Below are 26,313 nucleotides of genomic sequence, written 5' to 3'. Positions count from 1 at the left end.
ATCCCAGAGAGCAGACTGGAAGTCTCTGGAAGTTATAAAATACACCAAAATTAAACCTTGCCTTTTTTGTACATCAGCTCCTAGTTTAAAGATCAAATATGTCCTCCCCACTTTGGAGCAAGGTTACCTACCTTTATTATAATCGTAGATTTAACTGCTCTCAAAGTATCACTGAGAAATATACTATTATAAGGAAGAATGCATTTGGCATGCTTTAAGTTACACTTAATGTACAATGATAAAATTACCGATTCACTGAAACAGTATTTTCTAGTTTTCTTATGAAAATCATGACCAATCAAGTATGGTCCATGATCAGATTGAAAATTCCTACCAATGTTAATGTTATTAGTTATTTCAAGAAGAGGAAAAACTGAAAATTTAAATGTAAAATAAAAGCAGGAAAACAATTATAACATGGGCCTGTTTACAAATTTTAAAGTAAAATTGTTAGTTAAATGGATACCTTTAATTTAAATATCACACTTCTGTCTCAGAATATTTACATACAATTACTAAGAGGATTAATATAACTGAAAGGCACCAAAAGATTTGTCTCTTTTTTCCATTTCTATTGTATTTTTTTTTGTTTGCAAAAGTCACTAAACAAGAGGAACAGAGCTGGGAGGGAGGGGAAGAGGAGAGATGAGAGGAAACCTAAAAAAAAACTTGTTGGGGGACTCAAGAGTAGGTTTAATACCTGAAAATACTCTTATATTATTTTTTTAAATCAATTTGAGTTCAAATTGGTGCCTATTTAAAGGTAATGTTCTTTACTTTACTTGAAAGATTATGACCAAATACTTCAAAGTTTTGAAAGAGTCAAATTAATGATGAAATGGCAGCTTTCATTTGTATTTTTAGGCTTTTGTTGATTTGAATTTCAACCCAATGTATCTTTTTAAAAATCTCTTGATGTTTTTATTACTGATGCACTGTTTGCATCTGGCAATTATCTTGAAGGTATTCATTATCTTCAATTGTTGTTTTGAATGTTGTTGTAGCCTTCTTAGTTCCAGGATAAGCAAGAAAGGGATGGGTGTGAATGTCTGTTATTGGACAAACTTCTGTTGGTGCATGACACACATTTTCAAAATTCCAAAGCTCTTCTTCAGGGCTAAAACAGGCAACCAGTGACAGCTAAATACAAGGTGGGACAGACTGTTAAGCATAATTAGTTAACATACATTGTAAGAAACAATTTTAAATGGAGTGGGCAATTATCAGCTCTGCAGTCATAGGACAAAGGAAGGATAGTAGTTTAAAAGTGGTTGTAATGAGCTATAAACACCAGTGTCTCTGAGATCATGATTCTTACTACAGGTCTACACTAGAAGTTAGGTCTAGCCAGCTATGCTGTTCAGGGATGTGAAAAGAACCATGCCCTTGAGCAACAGAGTTAAATTGACCTAACCTCTAGTGCAGACATTGCTAGGTTGACAGAAAAATTCTTCCATCAACCAAACTACTTTTTCCTGGGGAGAAGGAATTCCTATGCTAGTGAGACAATGCCCCTGTAAACATAGGTAATATCTATATTGAAGCACTGCAGCAGTTCAAGTGTAGTGAAGTCCTGCTTAGAGTCTAGCAGAGTTATGAATTTAAGCTCCTATGGTTGCCTTTTGAAGATGTTATGCAGGTTTTCTTTGAGGGTAAGGACCAACAGATCTGACAGGAAGTGATCATTTTGTGAAAAGTGTTCATTACATGTGATAGTTTAGTCTTTTATTATCTTTCTGTGAGATTTCATTTTAGAGCAGAGGGATTGACTATGAACCCCAAAAGTGTCTTGGGGGCAGTGTTTCCTCTAAGGTGCATGCTTGCGTAGGCATGCACCAACAATTTACTTCCCGCCTAGCTCCTCAGCAGAGCCACGCAGTGGCTGCTCAGGGCGGGGCTGCGTGGCTGTTGGCTGCCCCTCCCAGGAGTAGCATGATAGCCACCAGGTTGCCCTGGCTTGAGCCCTTCCTCAGGGCTGGAGCTGCTGGGGCTTGAGCCATGTGGCGGGTAGCCACTGCTGCCACAGCCTCAGCTGGAGCCAGAGTCGCATGGTGAGCAGTGGCTGCTCTGATGGCCCAATCCTGAATTCAGGGTTTTAATACAAAGGCTCTGGGCTTGATGCTGCATAATACCTCTGATAGTACAGAAGTCTGCCCTGTGCTCCTTCGAAGAATCCAGGTGGTGAAAAGTGAGCGTAAGAAAATATAATGAACACCGGTATCCCCATTACGTGTGCCAATCACAAGCAGGCCTGCCAAAGGCAATTCCGAATCCAGGACAGAATAGTCAATGGACCAGCACACACACACAAGCTGCACCCACCTGGAAGTGGTCCACTTGATACTTGGATGGGCTGGCTGGTCCCCAGCAAGCTACCAGCTGTGAAGTTGGGCACTCTCTTCGGGCACAGGCAGGGCTTCCACATGCTCAACTGTAGAGTTGCCAACTACCTACTTGGGCAAATCCAAAGACCCTTGCCCTACCCATTCCCTGAGGCCACCCATCTCTCCCATCTCACAAGTGCACATGACCTCAATATGGGTGCATAAGACAAAACTCACTCCACTCATGGATGGAAAATCTTAGAGGGAACACTGCTTGTGGGGAGTGTTGATCACAGTAGCAGTAGAAGTAGGTCCACATATTTTTCCAGAAAAACAAACCTGTGTTACAATATACGGTAACCTCTTCAGTTTAATCTGTCCCATCTTGTATGTGGCTGTGACACTTTGGTCACCTTTTCTAGTTGTAAAGAAGATCTTGTCTTTCTCACCAACAAAAGTTGATTCTACCTCACCCACTTTGAAGAAAATGTTTCAAATATTAGACACACTAATGTCTGCCTTTAAGTCAGGGGCGGGCACCAAATACCCCATGGGACAGACGCAGTTCAGCAGGCTTGGCCTCTGGTAGGCCACCAGATGCTTCAATTACCTGAAAGTTCATAGGTATGGCTGCTTGTTGCTCCCACTGCCCACAGTTTGTGTAGCCAGCCTATGGGAGCTATGAGAAGAATTGTCCCAAATCACACCACTTCTTGCAGCTCCCACTGGCTGGGAAAATACTGTGGATGCTCAGGTAAATAAAGTGTCTCGTGGCCTGCCAGGAGCTAATCCTGGTGAACTGAGAATGGCCTACAGGCTGCTTAGGGTATGTCTACAAAGCAATGTTATTCCACATCTTCTTATTCAGACTCCTGTAACCCTCATTGTATGAGGAGTAAGGGAAGTCAGAGGCAGCGTGTTCTATTTTAAAAAGTGCTGTGTAGACACTCCCTATTTTGAAATAATCTATGCAATTGACATAGCTCAATTAGCATAGCTTTTTTTGAGTTAAATCCTGCTGTGTAGCTGCACCCTTACTGCCTACCCCTACTGTAAGTATTACTAATGTGTGATTAACTATTATTAGTATTTTATTCCTAAGGATATGGAACAAGGTTTCAAGCAGTTTGAATATTTGAATAATATTTTGTACAGTAAGTATTAGGTTCATAACTTTACTAATGACTATTCTTTTAGTTTTACAGAGGGACTTGCATAATGGAACAACTTAGAATTAGGCTGATTAAATCTATTTAATTTTCAAATGTGTCTCCTATTTTTTTTTCCCATAGTTTATCACATCTATGATGCATCAATGAAATCATAATTTTGAATTTCTGATACTGCATCATATTACAATAGCAATACACTCACTGTTGTCAGACACAAAATCATGGCTTCTTCACAGAACCAATGCAAACTAGAGCAAATTTAAAACACTGTTACATTTAATAAATGATCTAAATTTCCTGAAAAAACACTTGCCAAATAAATTTGTATTCATGCTTTCTGTTGCCAAGCTATACAAGATATGAAGAGGAATTTTTACATTTACAGGTAAAAATTGTTTTACAATTCTAAAAATGTAGTTTATATTTCATGATTAGACTCACTTAGCAGACATTATGATACTATATCAATCAAAATCTAGTATTACCCATCCACCATTCTCCTCTTTCTCCCACCAACACATACACAAAAATATGCAATTTATTCTATTTAAAAAAACATCCTATATACTGTTTTTAAAAACAGGTTGGAAATCAGTTTTAAATAAGTTTGTCAGTCAATTAATGTTCTGAATCCCTGCTATTGACCCAGTAGTGTACAATCTGTTATTATGCACTGACCTACATATCATCTGTTCCTCATGCTGGTCTGTTCCAGGAAGACAGACAGCTGCAACACTATATCCCTGTTCAACCTGAGGACCATCTGACTTTAATTGTAGCGCACAGCTTGATGTGGGTCTGGTTATGAGAAGCCAAAGTATCACACTGTAATAATCTGGAAAAGCAGAAACCTGCCAACACAGGGCTGAAAACAGGGGCCTGGGCTGTCTGGCTGGCTGACGGGCTGCAGGAAATATGATTAATGAGCAAGGTATAATGATATCAGGAACCTGATTAGCACCACAAAAAGGTCACAGATCAAAGTAGTATGCATTTCATGAGCTCCAATCATTGCATAAAATCTGTGGACTTGAAAGGGTAAATTGAAATGCAAGAGGAAAAAAATCTGTGATAGCTTACAAAAAAAGAGCACTTACAATACTGTAATCATCATTTAGTCTGATGCAGGAAGCAAGGAAATATACAATGAATCAGTTCTGTATTGTAGCAGAATAATATTTAATATATTTCTGAAGCACTGAGTTTCAGGTGACTGCTAGTACATATATTTATTCTAATTAAAAGTATCCATTTTGTTCATTATGCTAGCCTGCCAGTATTAAAAAGAAAATGGATTTAATATTTTTGCATATAATTTTATAGTTTTTATTAAAGTCACCAATAGTTCTGGCCATAAAAATATTCACAATGCCAATAAGGATTGACTCCAGAGAGAATTTACTTGTTATACACACTTTAAACTGGTTTATTAACTAGTTAGTTAAAGGCTTTCATTTAATACATCAGGGCTGCTCAAAACTTTGTTTTTTCTAATTACATTATGTTAGCAGGAATTTCTCGTATGGCCAGAAGGGCTATCATCAGAAGCAAACCTCTGAACAAAGACATTTTATATACTGCCACTTCTTCTTAAGTTCCTAGTTTTCATCCTTCCCAGAATGAGTTTATGCCATAAAATGTTCTACTGCATCAAATTATAAAATACTTTCCAAACTATAACTTCAGATAAAAAGGTTCTATTGATCAAAATATCGTTATGTTAATAATTATTTTGCATTCTCTCTCTCAACTAAACAACTAGTTTAGAACAAAAACTTGGAAACAGAAGCTTCATTATTAATAATTGCATTATTGATACTGCAAATTCTACCTACATGCCAGATATTAAGATGGACCACATAATAACGAACATAAAACTGTTCAAAACCAAATACAGTAAAACTCCAATTGTCCGGCATCCAGTGGTCCGACACTCCCGATAGTCTGGCACCAACTGGAACCCGGAAGTGCTCTGGCCAGCTGGACAATTAGAGCTGCTGTGAGCTCCATGGGCGCTCGCAGCTGGGAAAGGGAAAGCAAGAAGAGGGGAAAGGGATTATACCCCTGTGATGGGTCTGTCGGGACCCACACCGCGTCCGGCTGGAGGGTGGGAGGTGGGCGGGGAACGGTGCGGCGAGGGGCGAACCCTCCGCCGTTTTGCAGGAAGGCGGAAGAAGCCCCACGCAGCCACCGGCGACAGGCCAGCTGGGGAAACCCAGCCGCTGGCCTGCAAGTGGCAGCGGAGGAGAGAGGGCGAGAGCTAAGTCCCAGAACTTGCCCCATTCCGGCTGCGCTCAGCCCCGCGCCACAGCTGAGAGTTTCCGGGAAGGGAACGGGCTCCCCACCCCCTAGACTGCAGTAGTTATCGTCAAACAGGGGTGTGAGGGGCGGCATTGTGGGACCAACCCGGCAGCACCCCAGCTGCTCTGCTCCACTTCCCCAAGTCCGCCACTGCCGAAAATGACGAGCGGCGGACTTGGGGAAGCAGCGGAGCAGAGCAGCTGGGGTGCTGCCTGGTTGGTCCTGCAGCGCCGCCCCTTACCCTTCTGCTCGGCGATAACTACTGCAGTCTGGGGGGTGGGAAGCCCACTCCCCTCCCGGAAACTCTCAGCGGCAGCGGCGCAGGGCTTCCCCCGCCTTCCTGCAAAACAGCGGAGGGTTCGCCCCACGCCGCATGCCCTGTCTACCCCCGGATGCAGTTCGGGTCCCAGCAGACCCGTCACAGCCCCCTGCCAGAGTACCTCCCAATACTCCAGCATAACTGATAATCCGGCACCACATAGGTCCCAAAGGTGCCGGATTATTGGAAGTCTACTGTTGGAAGTCAACTTTATTGTGTCACTTTTGTTAATGAACATTTACTTGAAAACTAAACCAAGCGAAAAGAGACGGTTATTCACCTGGTGCAATAACTGGAATTCTTTGAGATGGTTGTTCTCGTGGGTGCTTCACCTTAGGTGCTTGACCACCACTGCACTTCTAATTGGAGATTTTAAGTAGCAGTGCACACAGTATGCCAGCATACAACATTTGAAATGGATATTCCGCCTGTGCAGCCAACTGTCTCAAGTTCCTTCTTACCTGGATGTAGATGAGTCCGAAGCAGAAGCGAGGAAGGGTGAGTGGTGGAGCACCCACAGGGACAACCATCTCGAAGAACTCCAGTTACTGCATCAGGAGGGTAACGTTCCCTTCTTCTTTGAGGAGTGTCCCAATGGGTGCTCCACCTTAGGTGATTACCAAGCAGTAGTCATGCTTGGTGGTGGGAGCTTCTGAGAATATAAGTTGGTGACAGAGTATTATTTGCCAAACCGGTATCAGCGTCTGTGAAAGTCTGAATGGCGTAATGCTGAGTAAAAGTGTGTGCCGAGGCCCATGTGGCAGCCTTGCAAATTTCCTCTGTTGATACATCCTGGAGGAATGCCACTGATGCTGCCATGGCTCTTGTGAAATGCGTAACCCTTGTGATTTCTTTTTAGATGAGACAAAGATGTGGAGTTCTGAAGAAGGGTTTTGTGCATTGTAATAAAAGGCAACTGCCCTGCAGATATCTAAGGTGTGTAGTATCTTCCTACAGTCCTTGTGGGTTTTGGAAATAAGACAGGTAAGTATATGGGTTTGTTGCAATAGAATGAGCTAAGTACCTTTGGGAGGAACTTGGGGTGAGTATGGATGATCACTTTGTCCTTAGGAAAGATTTTTTATGGGGGATCCACCATCAGGGTTCCCAGTTCATCTACTCTTCATATGTAAGTAATTGCAAAAAGGAAGGTGACCTTCATGGATAGATGTAGCAGGGTACGGGTAGCTAAGAGCTTAAAGGGCTTGAGAGCCCTTGAGGGCCTGTTAGGGCCTTGAGTATGAGGTTGAAGTCCCATGCAGGTGTTGGGTTCCGTCATGGTGAAAACATATTGTGTAAGCCATGTAGAAATCGTTTGATGTAAGGATGGGTGAAGACAAAATGACCCTGTAATGCAGAGCAGAAACGGTGGAGAGACGTACTTTGATAGAACTTAAAGGTAGATCGGTCTGTATGGGTCTAAAAGGTAATGTGGTATCTGCTGGAGCACAGTTATGTTTAGAGCACCAAACTGTAAATCAGTGCCCATTTTGCTTATAAGTTTTTCTGCTTGCAGGTCTGCAGCAGTTCATGAGGACTTGTTGTACTGCTCGTGGGTAGACTGTGTCTATGGGAGTCAGCCAGCTAACATTCACACATGAAGATGGAAGTGGTGGATAGCAGGATGGTATATTTAGCTGTTCCATTGTGTGTGAGGAGGGACTGGACTAGTGGGAGACAATGTGGCTGAGCCATCCATACAGATATGTGCACGTTTGCCTGGGCCACCTGAGGGCTATGACGATTACCCTTCCCTGTCTTGTTTGATTTTGAGAATTACACATTGAAGAAGTGAAAAAAGTAGGAATGCATATAGAAGTGCTTCCCACTTTATGCTCAATGCGTCCTCTAAGGAATGGGGACCTACGCCCACTCTAGAGCAATAGTGCGGGCAACGAGTGTGTGTGTGGCAAATAGGTCCAGTGTATGGAACTCTTACTTCTAGAAAAGGTATGTCACCAATGCGGAGTTGAGTTCCCATTTGTGCTTTTGAGGGCAGTGCCTGATTAGGTTTTCCGCGAGAACTGTGTCTTTGCCTGGGAGATAGGTTGCAACCAGTTTTATGGTTTTTGGAATGCACCATTCCCACAGGTGAACTGTCTCCTGGCAGAGCTGATATAATCGGGCTCTTCCCTGCCGACTGATGTAGTATGTCATAGTAACCCTGTCTCTAAGCATTTGAACTGTTTTGTTTTGGATCGTTGGGAGGAAGTATACACAGGCAATGCAGACTGCCCTAAGCTCAAGCAAGTTGATATGCTGCTTGGATTTCTGCTGGTTCCATTGTCCCTGAACAACATGGTGGTCTAAGTAAGCTCCCTAGCCCAGTAGTAAAGCTTCTGTAGAGATTGTCAGTGATGTTGGAGGTTGTTGGAAGTTATTTTGCCTGGCAAAGCAAGCCGTTTGTTTATATGGTGTATGTGCAGTCTGTATACCGTGTACAACCATGCCTGGCGTGGTCTCGTGCAGATGCAGGCATGTGGTACTACAAATGTGGCCACAGCCACGCATCTTAGAATTTGAAGGCAGAGTTGAGCTGTTATGCATGGGCTGGTCTGTGCCAGGGATGTGAGGTCCATGATTGCCATGAACCTCAGTTCTCATAAGAAGGCTATTGCTGGGTGCAGTCTACACGTGCTCCTATAAATTCTAACATCTGTGAAGGAGTCAGCGTGCACTTTGCTAAGTTTATCTGGAGCACCAGGCTATCGAATAGGGCTCTAGTGGTTTTTACTGCCTGTGCAGTGTCGTGCAATGTGGGGCCTTATAGTAGACAGCCGTCCAAGTTCGGAAATTTGACCATTTTCTGCAAGTGGGAAGCCACCACAACCAGGACCTTTGAGAAGGCCCATGGGGCCATTGAGAGTCCGAAGGGTAGCACTCTGTACTGAAAGTGCAGGTCCTCTATCATAAAGGGCAGAAATTGTCTGTGCGACGACTATCGAAATATGTAAATAGGCATCCTGGAGGTCGACGGTAGGCAGCCAAGCTCCCTTTTCCAAGGCACGACTAATACTGGGGCGGGTTAACATCTTGAATCACTGGTATCGAATGAAGCAGTTCAGTTTGTGAAGGTCTAAGACTGGTCTTCATTCTCCCATTTTCTTGATGGTAAGAGTTATGGGAGTAGAATCTCTTCACCCTGTACTCTGGTGGCATCTTTTCTATGGCACCTAACTGTAGGAGGTGTTGTGCCTCTCGTATGAGCACATATTGATAAGAGGAGTCCCTGAAGAGGGATGGGGAAGAGAGGTGGGAATAACTAAAAACGGGATACAGTAACCACTTTTGATGATTTCCAGCACCCACTGTCAGTGGTGATGGTACGCAACAATGGACAGAATGCAGCTAGTCTGCTGCCAAATATTGTGGACAAATTGGATTGTGCTCCATGGAAAGACTGGAGCTGTCAGACCCTCGACTAGGACTTCAAAACGCCTGTCGGGATGCTGAGCTGTTGTCTTCTCTGGGGCCTGTCTGTGCCTGTTTTGATGTGGTCAGCGCCTGTTGTCATAGTGCCTTGATTGCTGATTGAAAGGTGTTGGTTTATACCTCTGTGTGAATGACCTTCCCTGTTTTCTTTATGTAACAGGTACATGTATGCCGAGTGTCTTTAGTGTGCCTCGTGAGTCCTTTAATGTATGGAGTGAGGCATTGGTGGATTCTGCAAAAAACTTGGTCCCTTCCAAAAGCAAGCATTCTGACTGTGGCCTGGACTTCTCTTGGAAAGCCCAAGAGTTGGAGCTATGATGCACATTGCATGACAACCGCTGAGGTGAGGGATCTTAATGCGGTCTGCCAAATCTAGAGCGGCCTGAAGAGCCATTCTGGAAATTAATGCACTCTCGTTGATGTTGACTTTAAACTGCTCTCTTTTATTGTCAGGGAGAAACTCGATAAAGGATGTGAGCTGATCAAATATGTGATGTGTATATTTGGTGAGCAGTGTTGAATAGTTAGAAATTCTGAGCTGGAGGGTGACTGATGATGAATATGCCTTTCTGCCCATCAGGTCTAATCTCTTGAAGTCCTGATCATAAGGAACTGTAAGGGCAGCCTGCTGTTTTTCTCTCTGGTTTACAGCATCTACCACCAGAGAATTTAAGGTGGAAGAATGGGAAGTCAGCAGTTTATTGTCCCGGTAGGAAAATTAGGATTTATAATTACCACAGTTCCCTGTAAACTGAATGCTTGGGTGGCCACCCAGAAGAGATTCAAATGCTGCCAGCATTTACAATGCCCACAGCATGTTTCTACTGTTGGTGCACATCTGTACATGCTTTGGTGCACATAAAATTTATTCCACCCACGGATAAAAAAAAATAGAGGGAACACTGGCTCAACCCTATTAGTGGTGGTGATGGAACATCTGCTGCCACAAGTGGCACTGGAGTGTTGGATTGTTGATCTTAATTTTGCCAGAAGGGAGAGAGCCTCTATTTTTCAAGATTAGATTATGCAGTAGTAAAATCACCTGATACATAGTACAGCCTGCACTAGTACCCTTAATTTTCTGAGTGTGGACAATGGCAGAAAGATTAACATAACATAAGCAAGAATAAAAAATACTACTGTGAACAAATCAAGATGCCAAATTGCACTGAACAAGTGGGCAACTGCGATGGTATTTTCTGTTCTTAGAATGGTGATGAATCATCAACACATTTTGTACTCAAGGATTCTGGTTATCATTCATAATACATTAAACTTAACCAAGCCTTGCAATATCCAAAGTTGCACTTGAGAACCTGCATTGTTTAAGAGGTAGCCTTGCTATTTCAAGTCTATTTGTGTTTTAATGTTAAATTGGAAAGTCACAAGTACTTTCCCTTGAAATAATACATCTGAATCATCCTAGAACACCATTTAAAATCTTTATAGCTTGTTCTGTAACTATTGCAAATGTTAATATTCTTAATTTCATAACTCTACCCTATACACACTTACGCTTACACTCAGACTACGTCTACACCACAGGTATTTGTCGGCAGAGAGTATGCTAATGAAGCACCATTCGCATTTGTCACACTGTCATTTGCACATCTCTGCTGATGCTTTTTGTGCAAGAGGTTTTTGTGCAAAGCCAAGCAACATAGATGGGTCCATTTTGTGCAAATAAAAACTTTTGTGCAAGATCCCTTATTCCCCCAAAAAAGGGTTTTTTTGCGCAAAATGGACCCATCTACACTGCTTGGTTTTCTGCAAAAATCTCTTGCGCAGAAAGCATCGACAGAGATATGCAAATGGCAGCATGACAAATGCTAATGAGCACTTCAATAGCATACTCTGCTGACAAATACCTGCAGTGTAGACATAGTCTCAGTGTTGCCAAAGGCCACAAGAGCATTACCTCATGAGTAAAATGACAGCTAAAACTAATTGCTAAAAACAGTAGCCTCTGTTGAATAAGTTCTTTTACAACAGAGTAAAAGCTTTAAGACAACTTTGTAAAAGATATTTTTAACTTCAGATATGTCCTTTTTGCTTCTTTATGAAGAAAAGATTTTAAGGTTTTCCTTCAAGAGCAAGTTGTGGTTTTTTGTTTTTTCCTTAACCCCCAAGAAATAGTTGGAAGATCAAGTCTGGTGTTTCCTGGCCTTCTTGGAAGACATCTTAAAATCTCTGGTTTACAGTGGAATTTCATATCTTTATTCAGTATTTTTCATAATGATGCTTAGGAGAAACTGAGTGGGCTACAGACTGACTTTATCAATTACTACCTCACATTTCAGCTCTATTTTTTTTTTAAAAGTCTCTCTAAATTATCAGAAGCTTCAGGGAGTAGCTGAGTTAGACTGTACAGGATAAACATAAATTTTGATTGGAAAGACAGTAGGGTCTGAGTGTCACTAATGTAGAGACCTTTACATCTGCAGATCGCTTAAAACAATAGCTCGGAGATGTGAACTGACCCATTCATTTCAGTGGGTTCTAACTTAGGTGACAACTATTTAACTTTCACAATAGCACTCTTCATTATTTCACTGCCCCAAGCATACAAGAAAGTGAGGAAATGCTATATTATGAAGACCAGCACTAGAGCTTCCCAACACTGAGGAAAGAAGAACTACCTGAGAGGAATCAGGGGAAGAGAGGTGAGGCGTATAAATTAAGAACACATGGCACAATTACTGGAGGGTAAGGTGGGTTGATTGAGTTGCCCTTCAGGAAAACAAAACTAGCTTTCAACGGTCTAAAAAACACTCCTTTAATGGAAAGGATGGGGGCATTGACTTTTTAAGGAAGGTACCACTTCTCCCAAATGTTCGCTAGACACTGGAGTTAAATGTTAAAAAAAATCAAATAAAAAATGTAAGTTTTAAACAGCCCGCCTGACATAAAATCAATTTCCAGTCTCTTGTGATACAATAATTTCATTAGTCCTTCAACCATCTAGTCTTTCAAGGTAGACAAGACCTGAATATAAAAAAAGAATTATGTAGTCACTCTCTATTGTACTTTTTCTTTACAAAATATACATACCTAAATACTTATCTTTACAGTGTACAAAGAAAGTTCACAAAGCAAAGGAGTGAGGCACTCTTTGTAAGAAATCTTCTCCCTTTGTAAGAAATCTTTACTCCCTTATATTGTAGAAGACTGAATCATAGTTCAATGTAAATTCTAGCAACACGCAGAGGAACAGAACAAATTGTCATAAGCTATTTCCGTACAGATTTTGAAAGAACTGGCCACAACTAACAAAAGACAAGCAGCCATCTTACCAGCCTGTTTATGCGAACAAATTCTTCCGGGGTTTTGGCCCATGGTGGAAGTTCAACATCAGAAACCACCGTACCATCATCCATCACACCTAGATTATAATTGTTGAGGTTGACAAACATCTCTGGGAGATAATAAAATTCTGGAATCAGCTCCTGTATGCAAAGGAAAAACAATATAATGTTATAAATTCTAACATACAACACACCTAATTACATAAAGAATCCATGAGTGCAATAAGTAGAATATTAAACACTCACAGGGAGAAATTCTCTCTTACTCTTTCACAAACATTTAAAGATTCTTCAGATTTGGAAAGCACTGATTGTTCTCTTACCAAATGGAAGGGAGCATTTTTCAGGAAATATTTTACAGTGTATTTTGTTTACTAAAATCATATATAAATTATTTTTATTACAGGTTTATCTAGCAAATATTCAGAGACAAATCTTTTAAAAATGGTTTAGATGATGAACAAATTAAGACCTCATGGCGCAAACAAATTTTGGCTGACCATGAGGCAAAATTACTCAAGTTTCATACCACTTATTTAAAAGAATAACTATTAACCATACAAAAAGTAATCATAACATTGCTATAAATATTATAATGTTGCAAAACAGTAATAAATAAGGCTATTTGTCTGTCACAGGTATTTTTAGTCAAAGTCACAGACAGGATGCCAGCAATAAAGAAAAACTCATGGAAGCCCAGGACTTATCCCTGGCTTTGAGTAAAAATACCCAGGGGAGGGTGCAGATGGGGGACAAAGCACTTCTGGGGCTTGCAGCTGCTCTAGCTCCACCAGCTGCTCCTGTGACAGGAGCTGTCTACTACTGCTCCAGAGGGGCAGACTCAACCCTGGCTGGTGAGCACAGGTCTGGTGGCTGTGGGGCTGGCCACTGGCCAGCTATTCCAGAAGCCACTGTTTTGAGGCTAACAGCTGCTCCCCTACCCTTCCTCAGAAGAAATTCCAGAAAGTCATGGAATCTGACCTCTGTGACAGAATTGTAGCCTTAGAAATAATCCCATTCACTCACACATACTGTCTGCAGCATTCACCATTTGGACTGAAATTACTCATGTTTGGTTCCTGCTCAAAAGTAAATTTTCTATAAAATTTGAAATTTGTTGGGTTATGAAAAATTAAAACTAGCATCGGGTCCCTCTATCTTTCTTCCGTTTTGAAATCCTGCTAACTCAATTCTAGAAAAAAACAGTCTCCAACCAAAGGTGACAAGTCAAAAAGTCTGTTAAGTATTCCACCACCCCAGAACAACTCAACTGGTGGTGACCACATCTTGAACATTCGAGAAAAATTCTGCAATAAGCTCCATGCAGACAGGCCCCAGCACTCATCTGAAGCCCTATCAACATCAAAGAGCTTGAAGGAGGTCTGACTCCTTGGATCTTATTAAAAGACTGAAACGAGCAATTTTATCATTGTCTAGATCTATTCCAAATAAGATTAGGACACATTTGATTAACACAGCAGTGGCCTGTCTACACTAGTGTTCTCACCAGCAAAGCTAAAACCAGTAGGACATTTAAAAAAAAAAATCAGCAGTGTACACGCAGCCAATGAAGGTGGAATTTTTAAGCTTACCTGGAATATTTTTAGTATTAACAAGTCCAACTTTTAAAAAATTGAAATAAATTTAAAGCAGACAATGGAACATTAAGGATTAAGCAGTTAAAGACATAACGTCAGGAAAAATTAAGTTTCAACAGTATGGTTCTTTATTGCAAATGTTAGCATTTACGCCAGTAAAAAGTATTACCTCACCCACTTTGCTTCTCTAATATCCTTGGAGTTACACAGTTACAACACTATAACAAACCTATTGCATATATGAAATATATTTTCCATTTTTAATTAAATGTGTAACTTAATATATTGCAATCCATTTGGTAATACACACACACACACACACACACACACACACACACCCACACCCAACCTAGTGTAGAATGTATGCAATGTGGTCTAGTTGTTGTTGCCATTAGAACTGTAATTTGTTTTCTGTTTCCAGGCTTTTGTAATTTTAACTGGGCAATCTAAACATTACATTGTTGAGAAAATGCCTATGTAGAAGTTACGGATATTATTGCCTTTGATATATTTTGAAGACTTTTTTAAAATGGGATATTAACATTCAGCCTTAGGAAAAAAGCAAGTAAAGGTAATAATTTGATAGACTGAGCTGCTAAATTGGAGAATTTCCTTCTCAGAATGGAACAGATCAATATTTGTAATTGCTTCAGGAAATTAATTTCATAGCAAACAACTAGTGTAAAATTGGTCTTTCATTGAACAAGTGCAAACAGCATGTCACTTAACAAGCAGAAAAATACTGGCTGTTCTCTTGGCTATTATGTGCAGTGGGCCTGTGTAGAGCTATGTCAGAGGCCCAAGTATATCAGATTTGAAATCCAGTCTTGACATGGGTCAATGGATCACTGGTCTCCCAGATACCTCCTCAGGGCTAACGATGGCAGAGCAGTTTTCCAAATGGTTGAGTGCAATAGGGAGGTCATCAGATTGTGGACAAGGTCAGTCTGAAGTAGCCAGAGCAAAGACAGGAAAAATCTAGCAGGAATTGTGCTATTATCACCTCCATTCCTGTGTGAAACACTGCATGACTTTGAATTGTACAACTTTTTGTTTCCAGTCACCTTAATTAACTAAGCAGGGTAAAAATGAGTTTGTATACCAAACGCTTGACAGGTACCTAATAATAAGAGGTTTGCAACCAGTTAAATGGACAAATAAGGAAGGGAGTTCTGGCAAAGTTAAATAAAACAGATCTAATATCAAAGTTTCAGCAATTTTCATTACTTTACATCTGTGCTGTAGTCTTAAAGGCTACTATTAATTCAATAGCAGAGAAATACAGCAACTTACACTACAAATATTAGCTCATAGTATGATGCTGAATATTTTAAACATCAGCTCATCACATATGTTACTGATGACCTTTTTAATGTATAAGAACTACTCATTTAATTCTTGCAAGATCAAAAAATATTTGGCTTTGTAGAATACACATGGCTTTTTAGAATACACATGGCTTTACATTATGTAGAAATACTATGTTGGAAGGTAACAACTTAAAAACAAATACAAATGTTAAATTTCTCAAGTAAAATTTTTTACGGAACTTAGTGCTGTCGAATAATTGAAGATAACTCATTAATGTGATTTTAAAAATGAATTGTGATTCACAGTTTTAACCACACTATTAAACAAAATACTGATTGAAATGTTCAAATGTTTTTCTACATTTTCAAATATACTAATTTCAATTAGAACACAATACAAAATGTACAGCATTCACTATATATTTCAAATATTTGCACTGCAAATATGATAAACAAAATAAATTGTGTTTTTCTATTCACCTCCTACTAGTATCATAGTGCAATCTCTTTATCACGAAATCTCAATTTATAAATTTAGATTGTTGTTACATAATTGCACTCAAAAACAAACCCTTATAAAACTTTAGAGACTTCAAGCCCACTCAGTCTCACGTCTAGTTCAGCCAATGTCTAAGGGTATATCTATGCTACAGAGGAAGATTGAAGCTGCCGCTGCTTTGGATTGTTATTTAGCAGAACCCATCAGCCTGTCTTTTGGAATGGTGACTGAAGCATGAAAAAACATATTAATCTTTAGTGCATTAGGCACATAAATATCTTGCAATGTCAGCTATATCAATGCCATGCAAGCACATGTTTACAGTATCACCTGAAACTGAGAACAAGAAGTGGGCAACAGTAAAACAGCAAAAGTAAGCAAACTTGTTTATCTAAGCAATTGGCTGAACAAGAAGTAGGACTGAACACTGTACAGTTTGTATTCTGTATTGAAATTGAAATCAATATATTTGAAAGTGTGGAAAACATCCAAAATATGTATATAGAAGGAATTCTATTATAGTGTAGCATCATGATTATTTTTTAATTGCTTGACTACCTTAATAGAAATTATTTCAAAATTTCAATAACTAGTTTTCAGGATGAAGTCTCCCAGGGGTAGCTGTGTTAGTCTGTAACTTTAAAAATGAGTAGTCTTGTGGCACCTTAGAGTACAACTACACAGCAGTGTTATTTCAGGATAACTGGCGTTATTTTGAAATTATGTAGTTCACGTCCATACACGAGCAAATAACGTCAAAATGTTAAGCTGAAGGACTTCTTACTCTGACTCCTGTAATCCTCATTGTACAAGAAGTAAGAGGAAGAGTAGTCTATTTTGAAATAAGTGCTGTATAGACGTGCCCAAATTCTAAATAAGCTATTTCAACTTAAGGTGCGCAACTGACGTGGCTCAAGTTGTACAGCTTATTTCAAGTTCAGCACTGCTGTGTATATATACCCTCAGAGACTAGCAAAAATATACAGGTAGTACAGCTTTTGTGGGCAAAACCCATTCCTTCAGATAAGCTTGAGTGGAGAAAAAAGGAAAACAGTTTTCAGGAAGATCTCTACTGGTTCATAGTAAAACTTAAATATCAGGGGTCTGATCCTGTTGCTCTGATCAACTGTTGTCATTTACACAGAGGCTAAGTGAGTGAAAAGTAAGCTGTAAACTTCCATTCTGATTTCTGATTTGGTAGTACTTTAAACCCGTTTTACAGTCACTTTCTACTAGTATAAGAGACACACAATGCATGACAGCAGAGAATCTGGCATCTTTGCACCTAAAGACAATTTAAATTGAGTCATGTTAAAGGATAATATTCCAAGATTACATCCTTATCACACTTATAAATCTTTATACTTCTGATGATGTCCCCTCTTAGAGAGCTCAATATTTTAAATTAAATTATTTGTTCTGCATCTAGAAGCCTATCCCGGGGGCATTTTACTTGACCATAATTGTTTCCTTCTGACTGCAAGCAAGTTAAAAGAAATTGTTTATGCTACTTTTTTTTCTTAAAAGGATCACAGCATGGACCACATTACCCGGATCTAGCAACTGCTTACTCATGAGAGTAGTTCTACTGACAGCAATAGGACTACTCATGGGATCAAAGTTAACACACACACGAGTGACTGGGACCTAAACCTGGCTCCTCCCACACTAACCTTTAAATAGCATTTTATTTATCTTTCGAATGAAAATTACTGTAGAGTTGTCTGATGCTTCTTTTGTTTGTAAGGTTTCATAAGGAATTGCAAAATTGTCTATTTTCATGTGATCATCCTAAACATTCATATTGAAAATCACTGGAAGCATTTTCCTTATTAAAGAACTTCCATGAATTAGAAATAAAACAGTGACATTTTTTACTGAAAATCAACACTCTTTCATTCAGTACTATCTTGTTCCTTTTGTAGTATTATTGATGACATTGAACTTCTGAGAAAGTCAGGTGTTACTTAATAGGAGTGATGTGATGGAATCTAGCACATAGTATTTAAATAGGCTTTCTATGATAGACTTCAGATGTTAGGGCTTACTGTGTCAGGAATTTTCATTGGAATGATTTCCTAATTCTCATAGACTCAGACTCATAGACTTTAAGGTCAGAAGGGACGATTATGATCATCTAGTCTGACCCCCTGCACAGTGCAGACCACAAAATCTCACCGCCTCCTAGAAAAATCCTCTCACCTATATCTCAGCTATTGAAGCCTTCAAATACTTTGAAGACCCCAAGATGCAGAGAATCCTCCAGCTGTGATCTGTACCCCATGCTACAGAGGAAGGCGAAAAACCTCCAGGGCCTCTGCCAATCTACCCTGGAGGAAAATTCCTTCCGGACCCCAAATATGGCGATCAGCTAAAACCTGAGCATATGGGCAAGACTCACCAGCCGGACACCCAGAAAGTTCTCTAGTAATTCCTATCATCCCTCCATTGATCTATTTCCCACTGATAATGAATGGTCAATTAGTTACCGAGATCATGTTATCTCAAACCATCCCCTTCATAAACCCATCTAGTTTAATCTTGAAGCTAGATAGATCATATAATTCCATATATGTTAGGGAATGAAACCTATTTTAACTATCTTTTCCCAAATGGATAACACTGATTTCAAAGGAATCTTGCTTTTTAAAATGTTGTTATTATGAACCAGCATCAATGAGGATTATCAGACAAGTGCTGGGAATTGTTTTAACATATGCTACAGTGTGCAGAAACACACAGAGACGTACAGAATGCAATCTGTTAAGTCTCCCAGAAGCCCTGCTATATTTTCGCCTTGATTTCTAGATGATAGAATAGTGTATTTTGAAAGAGAAACAGATTAGCTGTAGAGGTATTCAGAATCAGTGAGTCAATACTCAGTGAGAAAATTTTTCAGAAGAAATCAAATTTGGGACTTAATCTATATCACAATCTCTTTAAGCAATTAAAGGTCTCACAATCACCTGCCAAAAATGCACTAATAAAAGCTACAAAAAGATCACATCTAGTTCTGAACTCACATTGCCATGATTTGTTTCCTTTGCTAAAGAACCTAAATGGTACAGTTAGTACAAATGGTTAAATGCCACTGAAGAAGCATTACACAAAACATCTGTTTCTGCCATATCAATTGGCACTCTAGCCTCTAAGTACCCACAGCATCAGATCTTCTCTGTTAGACACCAAAGAATCATAGAAATGTAGAATGAGAATGGCTCTCAAGAAGTCATCTAGTCCAGGGGTTTTCAAATTTGAGTTGCAGGCTCACCCAAATAAGTTCCTAGTGGACTGTGAGATGCATTGTTTATCTAAGCTGCAAGGGTCCATTGCCTATGAACGCTTAGATAAAGAAAGTGTCTCGTGGATTTGGCAGTGGTTTACCCAGGTGGGCCCGCAACCTATCCTTGAAAGCCACCAATAGTTCATCCCTCCACACAGAGACAGGAGCAAGTATGTCAAGATTAACTGTTCTCAACCTTGCGTATCTCAAGTTTAACCTCACATAAAACCTACTTGCTTACAAAATCAGATACAAAAATACTCCCTTGTGTTACAGCACACTATTACTGACAATTGCTTCCTTTCTCATTTTTACACTACAATTACAAAATACATTGATTGGTGTATAAATATTGTACTTACAGTCCACTGTGATACTTGAGTGTATTTTTCACTTGTGAGCTTTGTCTCAAGCCCGAGCCCCAGGGGGCAAGACTGAAACATGCAACTTAGCTTTGTGGGACCCTCTCTGGCATGAGGCCCTAGGCAAATGCCCTGCTTGCCATCCCTTACTGCCAGCCCTGCACTTCTGGTCCTCCTAAACCCATCCTGTGACAACCCCTCCTCTCTCCTCCCTGGCTGCAATCCCCAGGTTGAGAAACACTGATCTAGATGAGTTGAGTATGCCCTGGAATATCTCTGGGTATCCCAGAGGCGTGTGAACGCTTGGTTGAATACCCACAGCACACAAGCCGATTTTCATTGGCATGTGGAGCAGGAGCTCAGCCCCTCTCCCCGTGCAGAGGGGAGCTCATGCTGCGGCTCCAGCCTCAACTGAACATCTGCAGGCTGAAGCAACAGCCCTGGCTTCCTGCTGTGGCGGAGGAGGCATGTGCACACATCCCTGGAACTACCCCTGCCCAGACTGGACATGCAGCTCCCAGGAGCTAAGGGATTAACCCTTCCTCCCTGCCCCCACCCCCCCATGATATAGGCTCTGCTTCCTGCTTCAGGATGGGGCAAGACTGGGTGGTCGGTCAGGACGTGGCGTGCCAGGGCGCGAGGTGTGCCACGCTGCTCCCCGCGGGTTATGTGACGGGATGGGGAGCCCCATTCCCCAGCACTCCGCTGTGCCTGACCTGGCTTGAGCCTGTCCTGGGCAGTCTGGGCAGGGAAAAGACTTTGCCCCTCCCCCGCCTCAGCACTGCTCCTGGGGGGGAGGGGCTGTGAGTCCCTGTCCTGCTGGTGAATGTGCTGGGGGCATAGAAATGTGGGGGCAGAAGGATGGGTGAAGGAGGATGTGGGGGTAGGATGGGAGGGGGCAGGGGTTTCACTGAGGGGCATGGGGCGATGCAGGGGACCAAGCTGGAGGGGAGGGGGATCATGGGGCTGAGTGGAGCAAGGCTGACGCAGAGGGAAGATGTGGGGGGATACAATTTTACTTTGCAGAAACTGCACTTTGCTTAACTTCCCCACTTTTTTGCCTCCTTCCCTGACTAGCTATTTGGCTGCATTCTCACCCTCTCACCTTTTCTGAATTACTCCCCCAACTCCCTCTTGCCCCCAAACACCCTCTCGTACCACCCTCCACACCCTCTCCTGCTGCCAAACTCCCTTCCAGACCCTGATCTCCTCACCCCCTCCTACACCCCACCTCTGCCCAGATCTCACATCCCTCTCTGGCAGCCCCATCCTGCTCCCTGAACCCCTCATTTTTGTTCCCCAAGCTTAAGGGGCCCACAAAATCCACTAATTCTGGAACCACAGAAAAGAAAATCTGGACTCTGAGAAGTCCTGAACCTCAGTCCTCTCTGTCCCTTCCCTTCACCCCATGTGATTGGAGTGCAAGAGAAGTGAGATGTCTCAGTTGGGGGCCACATCAGTGAGGGTTGGGAACTTGGGGGGGGGGAGGAGAGTTCTTTTGGTTCTTACTTGTGTGGTCCCCAACTGAGTTTTCTGTGGGTCAGTGGCCTCTGACCCAAAAAAGGCTCCCCACTCCTGCCATAAATAAAAGAAATCATTGAAACCTTTTGTATTGGACATACTGTTTTACTTTATTTAAAAATAAATTTGAAAAACTAACATGAGAAAGTTAAAACACTTAATTTGTTTAATAATTTAAATTCAACTGTTCTCCCCAGGTGCAGCACGAGTAAAATGGCTTGGGAATAATTATGTAATTAATGGTGAGTTTCCATTAGCACCTGGTAGTCCACGGAAAGGTTTGTATTGACTAAAGTGGTCTACAGGGTGGTCTACAGGGTATCTGGTGGAGACACGCCCTTCTCTCCCTCTTCCAGAGAGCAGCGCAGCCCAGGGCAGGAGGCTTAAATATTGGCACAACAAGAAAAGGTATGGGAAGGTTGCTGACCCCTGGCCTAGACCAGTATTTCTCAACCAGTGATATGAGTTCCCTTAGAGGTACTCAAGAGAAGTCTGGGGAGCACATCAACACAACTGAAATTCAGAGAAAACTGAATTTTTGTTTTAAGTTTTACAGTGCTTTATTATTTTTGTACTTTTTACACCCAAAAATTTCATCACCCATCAGCTATGATTAAATTGTTTAAACAGATGGGTTGCAATGGTAGAAAAAAAATGTGTGTGTCTGAAAACTGAAGGTACTGGGGGCACTTATAATGTTTTTTTTTTTTTAAGGGGTACGTTATTAAAAAAAAAGGTTGAGAAACACTGGCCTAGACTATCCCTGATAGGTGTTAATCTAACCCAGGGTCGGCAACCTTTTCAAACCAAAGAGCCAAACTACGACAAACTTCAGAACAATTGGTAAACAAAGAGCCGAATAAGAATGCCTAGTTGCATGACTGAAGACATACAACTTAATATTATTGATAACTGACAATGATTAATAGTAGCATAAATGAAACGCTGTACTCATTGACTTTATTTAATGGGCCTTCTGCTCCTCTATCTTCTCACCCATTTCTTTGAAGGTTACATCATTAACTGATCAAATCCAGCTTCAGGCACACATTCAGACTGCTTTCTGTCAATCTTATGGCAGGGGGCTGGGGATGTCAGGGTGCAGGAGTCTGGGTTGGGGTGTATAAGGGGCTCAGGGCAGGGGCTCAGGTGTATGATGGGCTCGGTGTGGGGTATGCAAGAGTGTTATGGCAGGGGGCTGGGGATGTGGGAGTACAGGAGTCTGAGGTTATGGGGGGGCTCAGATGTATGATGGGCTCAGGTTTGGTGAGGGGGGGGGGTGCAGGAGTGTTATAACGCATCAGCCAGTGGGGGCTGGGACCCAATTGGACACCTGTTTCCCAAGCTTAATATTTTACTATATTTAAAAATGATGTCCAACACAAAAGGTTTCAACATTGTCTTTATTTATGGCAAGAGTGGAGAACCTTTTTTGGGTTGGGGGCCACTGGCCCACAGAAAAATCAGCTGGGGAAAAGCAAAAAAACTTCCCACCCTTACTAATGTGGACTCCAACAGAAACACCTCACTCCCCATCATGGGGGGAGGGGAAGGAGAAAGGGCAGGGAGGACTGAAGGTCAAGGCCTAAGGCCAGATGTACTCTTCTGGAGTTCCAGGGTTAGTGGGGGTTAAGTGTATAGGACAGGGCTGCCAGTGAATGGGATAGGGATGGGGGTGCAGGATCTGGGCTGGGATTAAGGTGTAAGGTCTGTGTGAAAGGTAGGGTGCAGGACCTAGCAGGGAGTAGGGTGTCTGGCTGGGGGGACAGACAGGAGTGGGCTGGGGGCACACTGTCTAGCCAGGGGGCAGGAGTGGGCTGCAGGCAAGGTGTTTGGCCAGTGGTAGTGAGTGAGGGGATTCGGAGTCTGGCCATAAAGGCTGGGGAGGCCACTAACTTGCTTTTGTGCTGAGTGTAACATGGCCTCCGGCTGCTCACATGCACCAGAGGGAAGCCGCCAGGCATGAGTCGCATGTCTCCAGTAAGTGTCTTCCGGGGAAAGAAATGGCAGCGCACATGGAGCTATTTTTGGTTCCTGGTTTCTTGCAGGCCAAGAGGGAAAAAAAGACCAACACATGGAGGAGACATTTTTCACTTCACTTGTTTCCTAGACACCAGATTCTGTGGGGAGGTTTGGGGCTTTCTGCCCACGCCTCCCTGCAGGAAATTGGCACTGGCATTCCAATTTTGTGGGGGGCCTTAAGGCTGTAGCACCAGTGCTGGCTCTTGCTGCAGGGGGAGGTAGGCAGGACTGAGCTGAGGCTCCAGAAGAGCCATAATTGGCTCCATAATGAGACACATTTGGCTCACTGCCAACGCCTAGTCTAACCTGTTCTTAAAAATCTTCCATTGACGGGGACCCCACAACCTCGGTACTTAACTACCCTGATAGCTATAAAGTCTTTTGTAACATCTAACCTAAATGTCCCTTGCTGCAGATTAAGGCCATTGCTTTTTGTCCTACCTTAAGAGAACAAGAAGAACAATTATTGATGACAGTTTCTTTAGAGCAGTTCTTAAATACCAGAAACACTTATCAGGTCACCTATTAGTATTTTTCTCTCAGGACTAAATATACCAGGTTCTTTTTAACTTTTTCTTTATAGCTCAGATGTTCTAAGCTTCTCTCTCTGTTGTGGCTCTCCTCTATACTCTCTCCAATTTGTCCACATCTTTCTTAATGTGTGGGACCCAACCTCCAGCTGAGACTTCACCAGTGGTGAGTACAGCAAAACAATTACCTCCTGTCTCTTACACACTACACTTCTGTTAATACAGCCCAGAATAACAGAAGCCTTTTCCATAACTACAAAATGCTACTGACTCGTATTCCATTTGCAATAGAGTATAATCCCAGGATCCTTTTTCAGCAGTGCTACTGCTTAGCCAGTTATTCCTCATTTTGTTGTCGTGGATTTGATGTTTTTCTTTCAAAGCATAGTACCTTGCACTTCACTGAATTTCATTTTGTTGATTTCAGATCAATTCTCTGATTTGCAAAGTTGTTTTAAATTCTAACCCTCTCATTCAAATATTTGGGACTCCCTGTCAGTCTGGTGTCATTTGCAAATTTTATAAATATATTCTCCAGTCCGTTAATGAAAATATTGACCCGGGACAGACCCATGTAGAATCCAACTAAGTACATCCTCCCTGTTAGACAACAAATCATTAATACTACTTTTAGTATGGTTTTCCAACTAGTTGTGCATCTAAGCTTCAGTAATTTAATCTAAACCATATTTCCTTAGTTTCAGGGATAGCTGAGTTAGTCTGTACAAGAAAGAACTTAAAAAAAACCCAAATAATCTGGTAGCACTTTAAAGACTAACAAAACATGTAGATGGTATCATGAGCTATTGTGGGCACAGCCCACTTCTTCAGATTTCCCTAGTTTGCTTATAAGAATGACTGTGTCAAATGCCTTATTAAAATTAAGATATAGTGTATCTACTTTTTTGCCATCTCTTAGGCTGTCACCCTGACCATAAGGAACTTAAGTTGGTCTGGCATGATTTATTCTTGACATAATCTTGGATGTTACTTACTACCTTATTATCTCTCACGTGCTTATAAATTATTACATTTGTTCCTATATCTTTCCAGGTATTAAAGTTAAAGTTAGATTGATTGGTCAGTAATTTTCCTGTTTCCCTTTTTAAAATAAGGATTATGTTTGCCCTTCTTCAGTGTTCTTAAACCTTATGCATCCTCCTTGACTTCTCAAAAATAATCACTAATGGTTCTTCTTGGAACCCTGTTAAAATACTAATCATCCCAATATCCTCTGGCAAAAAGTTCCACAGATTGACTATGCATAATGTGAAGAAATAATTCCTTTTATTTGTTTTAAACCTGCTACCTATTAATTTCATTTGGTGACCCCTAGTTCTTGTGATAAAGGAGCAAGTAAATAACTTTTCCTTATATACTTTCTTCACAGTCATGATTCAATCATACCCCTGCTTAGCCTTCTCTTTTCTAAGCTGAGAAGTCCCAGTCTTATTAATCTCTCCTCATATGGCAGCTATTCTACGTCCCTAATAATTTCTATTGCCTTTTTCTGAACTCCCTAAAAATTACAGTTTTCTGATTGAGACTGTAGGCTTTTACTTCTGGGGCATATCACTTCAGCACTATAAAGACCTTGATAGAACTGCTGGGGGCTGAGCAAAAGCCAAGATGAAACGAGAGAACTTAACTTTAGTCCGGATATACATTTTCAGAAGTATGCTACCTTGGTACTTTATAATGTGAGGTAAAGCGATTTCTCCAAGTTTTCAGAGTAAGTGACCTCCGTCTAAGCTACGAAATGTTTACAGCTCCCATCCCTCACCTCCAAGATTAAATTAACCACAAATGAGAAAAAATTGTCATCATAATCATATCAGAATAATAGCTAATTATGAAGTTTGGAAAAGTAAATTTTTATGACAGCAGAAACCCAAAATTATTAAAAACCGAACAATTCATTGTAAGGAATAAGGCTGTTTGCTACTGGAAGATATTCCCCATGACTCTTAAAAGCACAAAATATACAATTTAAAATTATTTTAAAATCAGCAGCAGATTGTGACACAAAGATATGATGACAAAGGTAAGGTAAGAACTTTGAACACTTCTACAAATAAAGCTAAATGGCACTCCTATAGTGATTTAAACGAGGCAGACATTAGCTATCTAGAGAAATTAAGTAGCAGGATCTTGTTGCTACATAAATTTGTCTTGCAATGGCCCAGTGCTGCTAAGTGAATATCATATTAGATAAAGGGGCTATTAATCCATCTCTTTCTCCTTTGTGCGTTATCAGAAAGATAATCCCACACAAAGGTAAATCCTTATGGTTCCCACACAGCTCTTCAGTTCCCTCATAGCACAGAACAAGAAC

The 26,313-nt window shown here is 41.2% G+C and overlaps 1 protein-coding gene across 7 annotated transcripts in view; it reads right to left on the bottom strand.

The window, feature by feature from the left end:
• The window catches only part of LRBA (LPS responsive beige-like anchor protein), a 559,883-nt gene that overhangs the window by 115,590 nt on the left and 417,980 nt on the right, over positions 1–26,313 (bottom strand). For all 7 annotated transcript variants that reach the window (XM_075930027.2, XM_075930020.2, XM_075930019.2 and 4 more), the window contains one exon: positions 12,842–12,994. In XM_075930027.2, coding sequence (XP_075786142.2) covers positions 12,842–12,994 — 153 coding nt within the window. The remainder of the gene's footprint in view (positions 1–12,841; positions 12,995–26,313) is intronic.

The sequence above is a fragment of the Pelodiscus sinensis genome, chromosome 4, assembly GCF_052426305.1.
Source record: "Pelodiscus sinensis isolate ZL-2025 chromosome 4, ASM5242630v1, whole genome shotgun sequence".
Taxonomy (NCBI): domain Eukaryota; kingdom Metazoa; phylum Chordata; order Testudines; family Trionychidae; genus Pelodiscus; species Pelodiscus sinensis.
The sequence above is the reverse complement of the archived record's forward strand: the minus strand, read 5'-3'. Positions and strand labels throughout refer to the sequence as shown.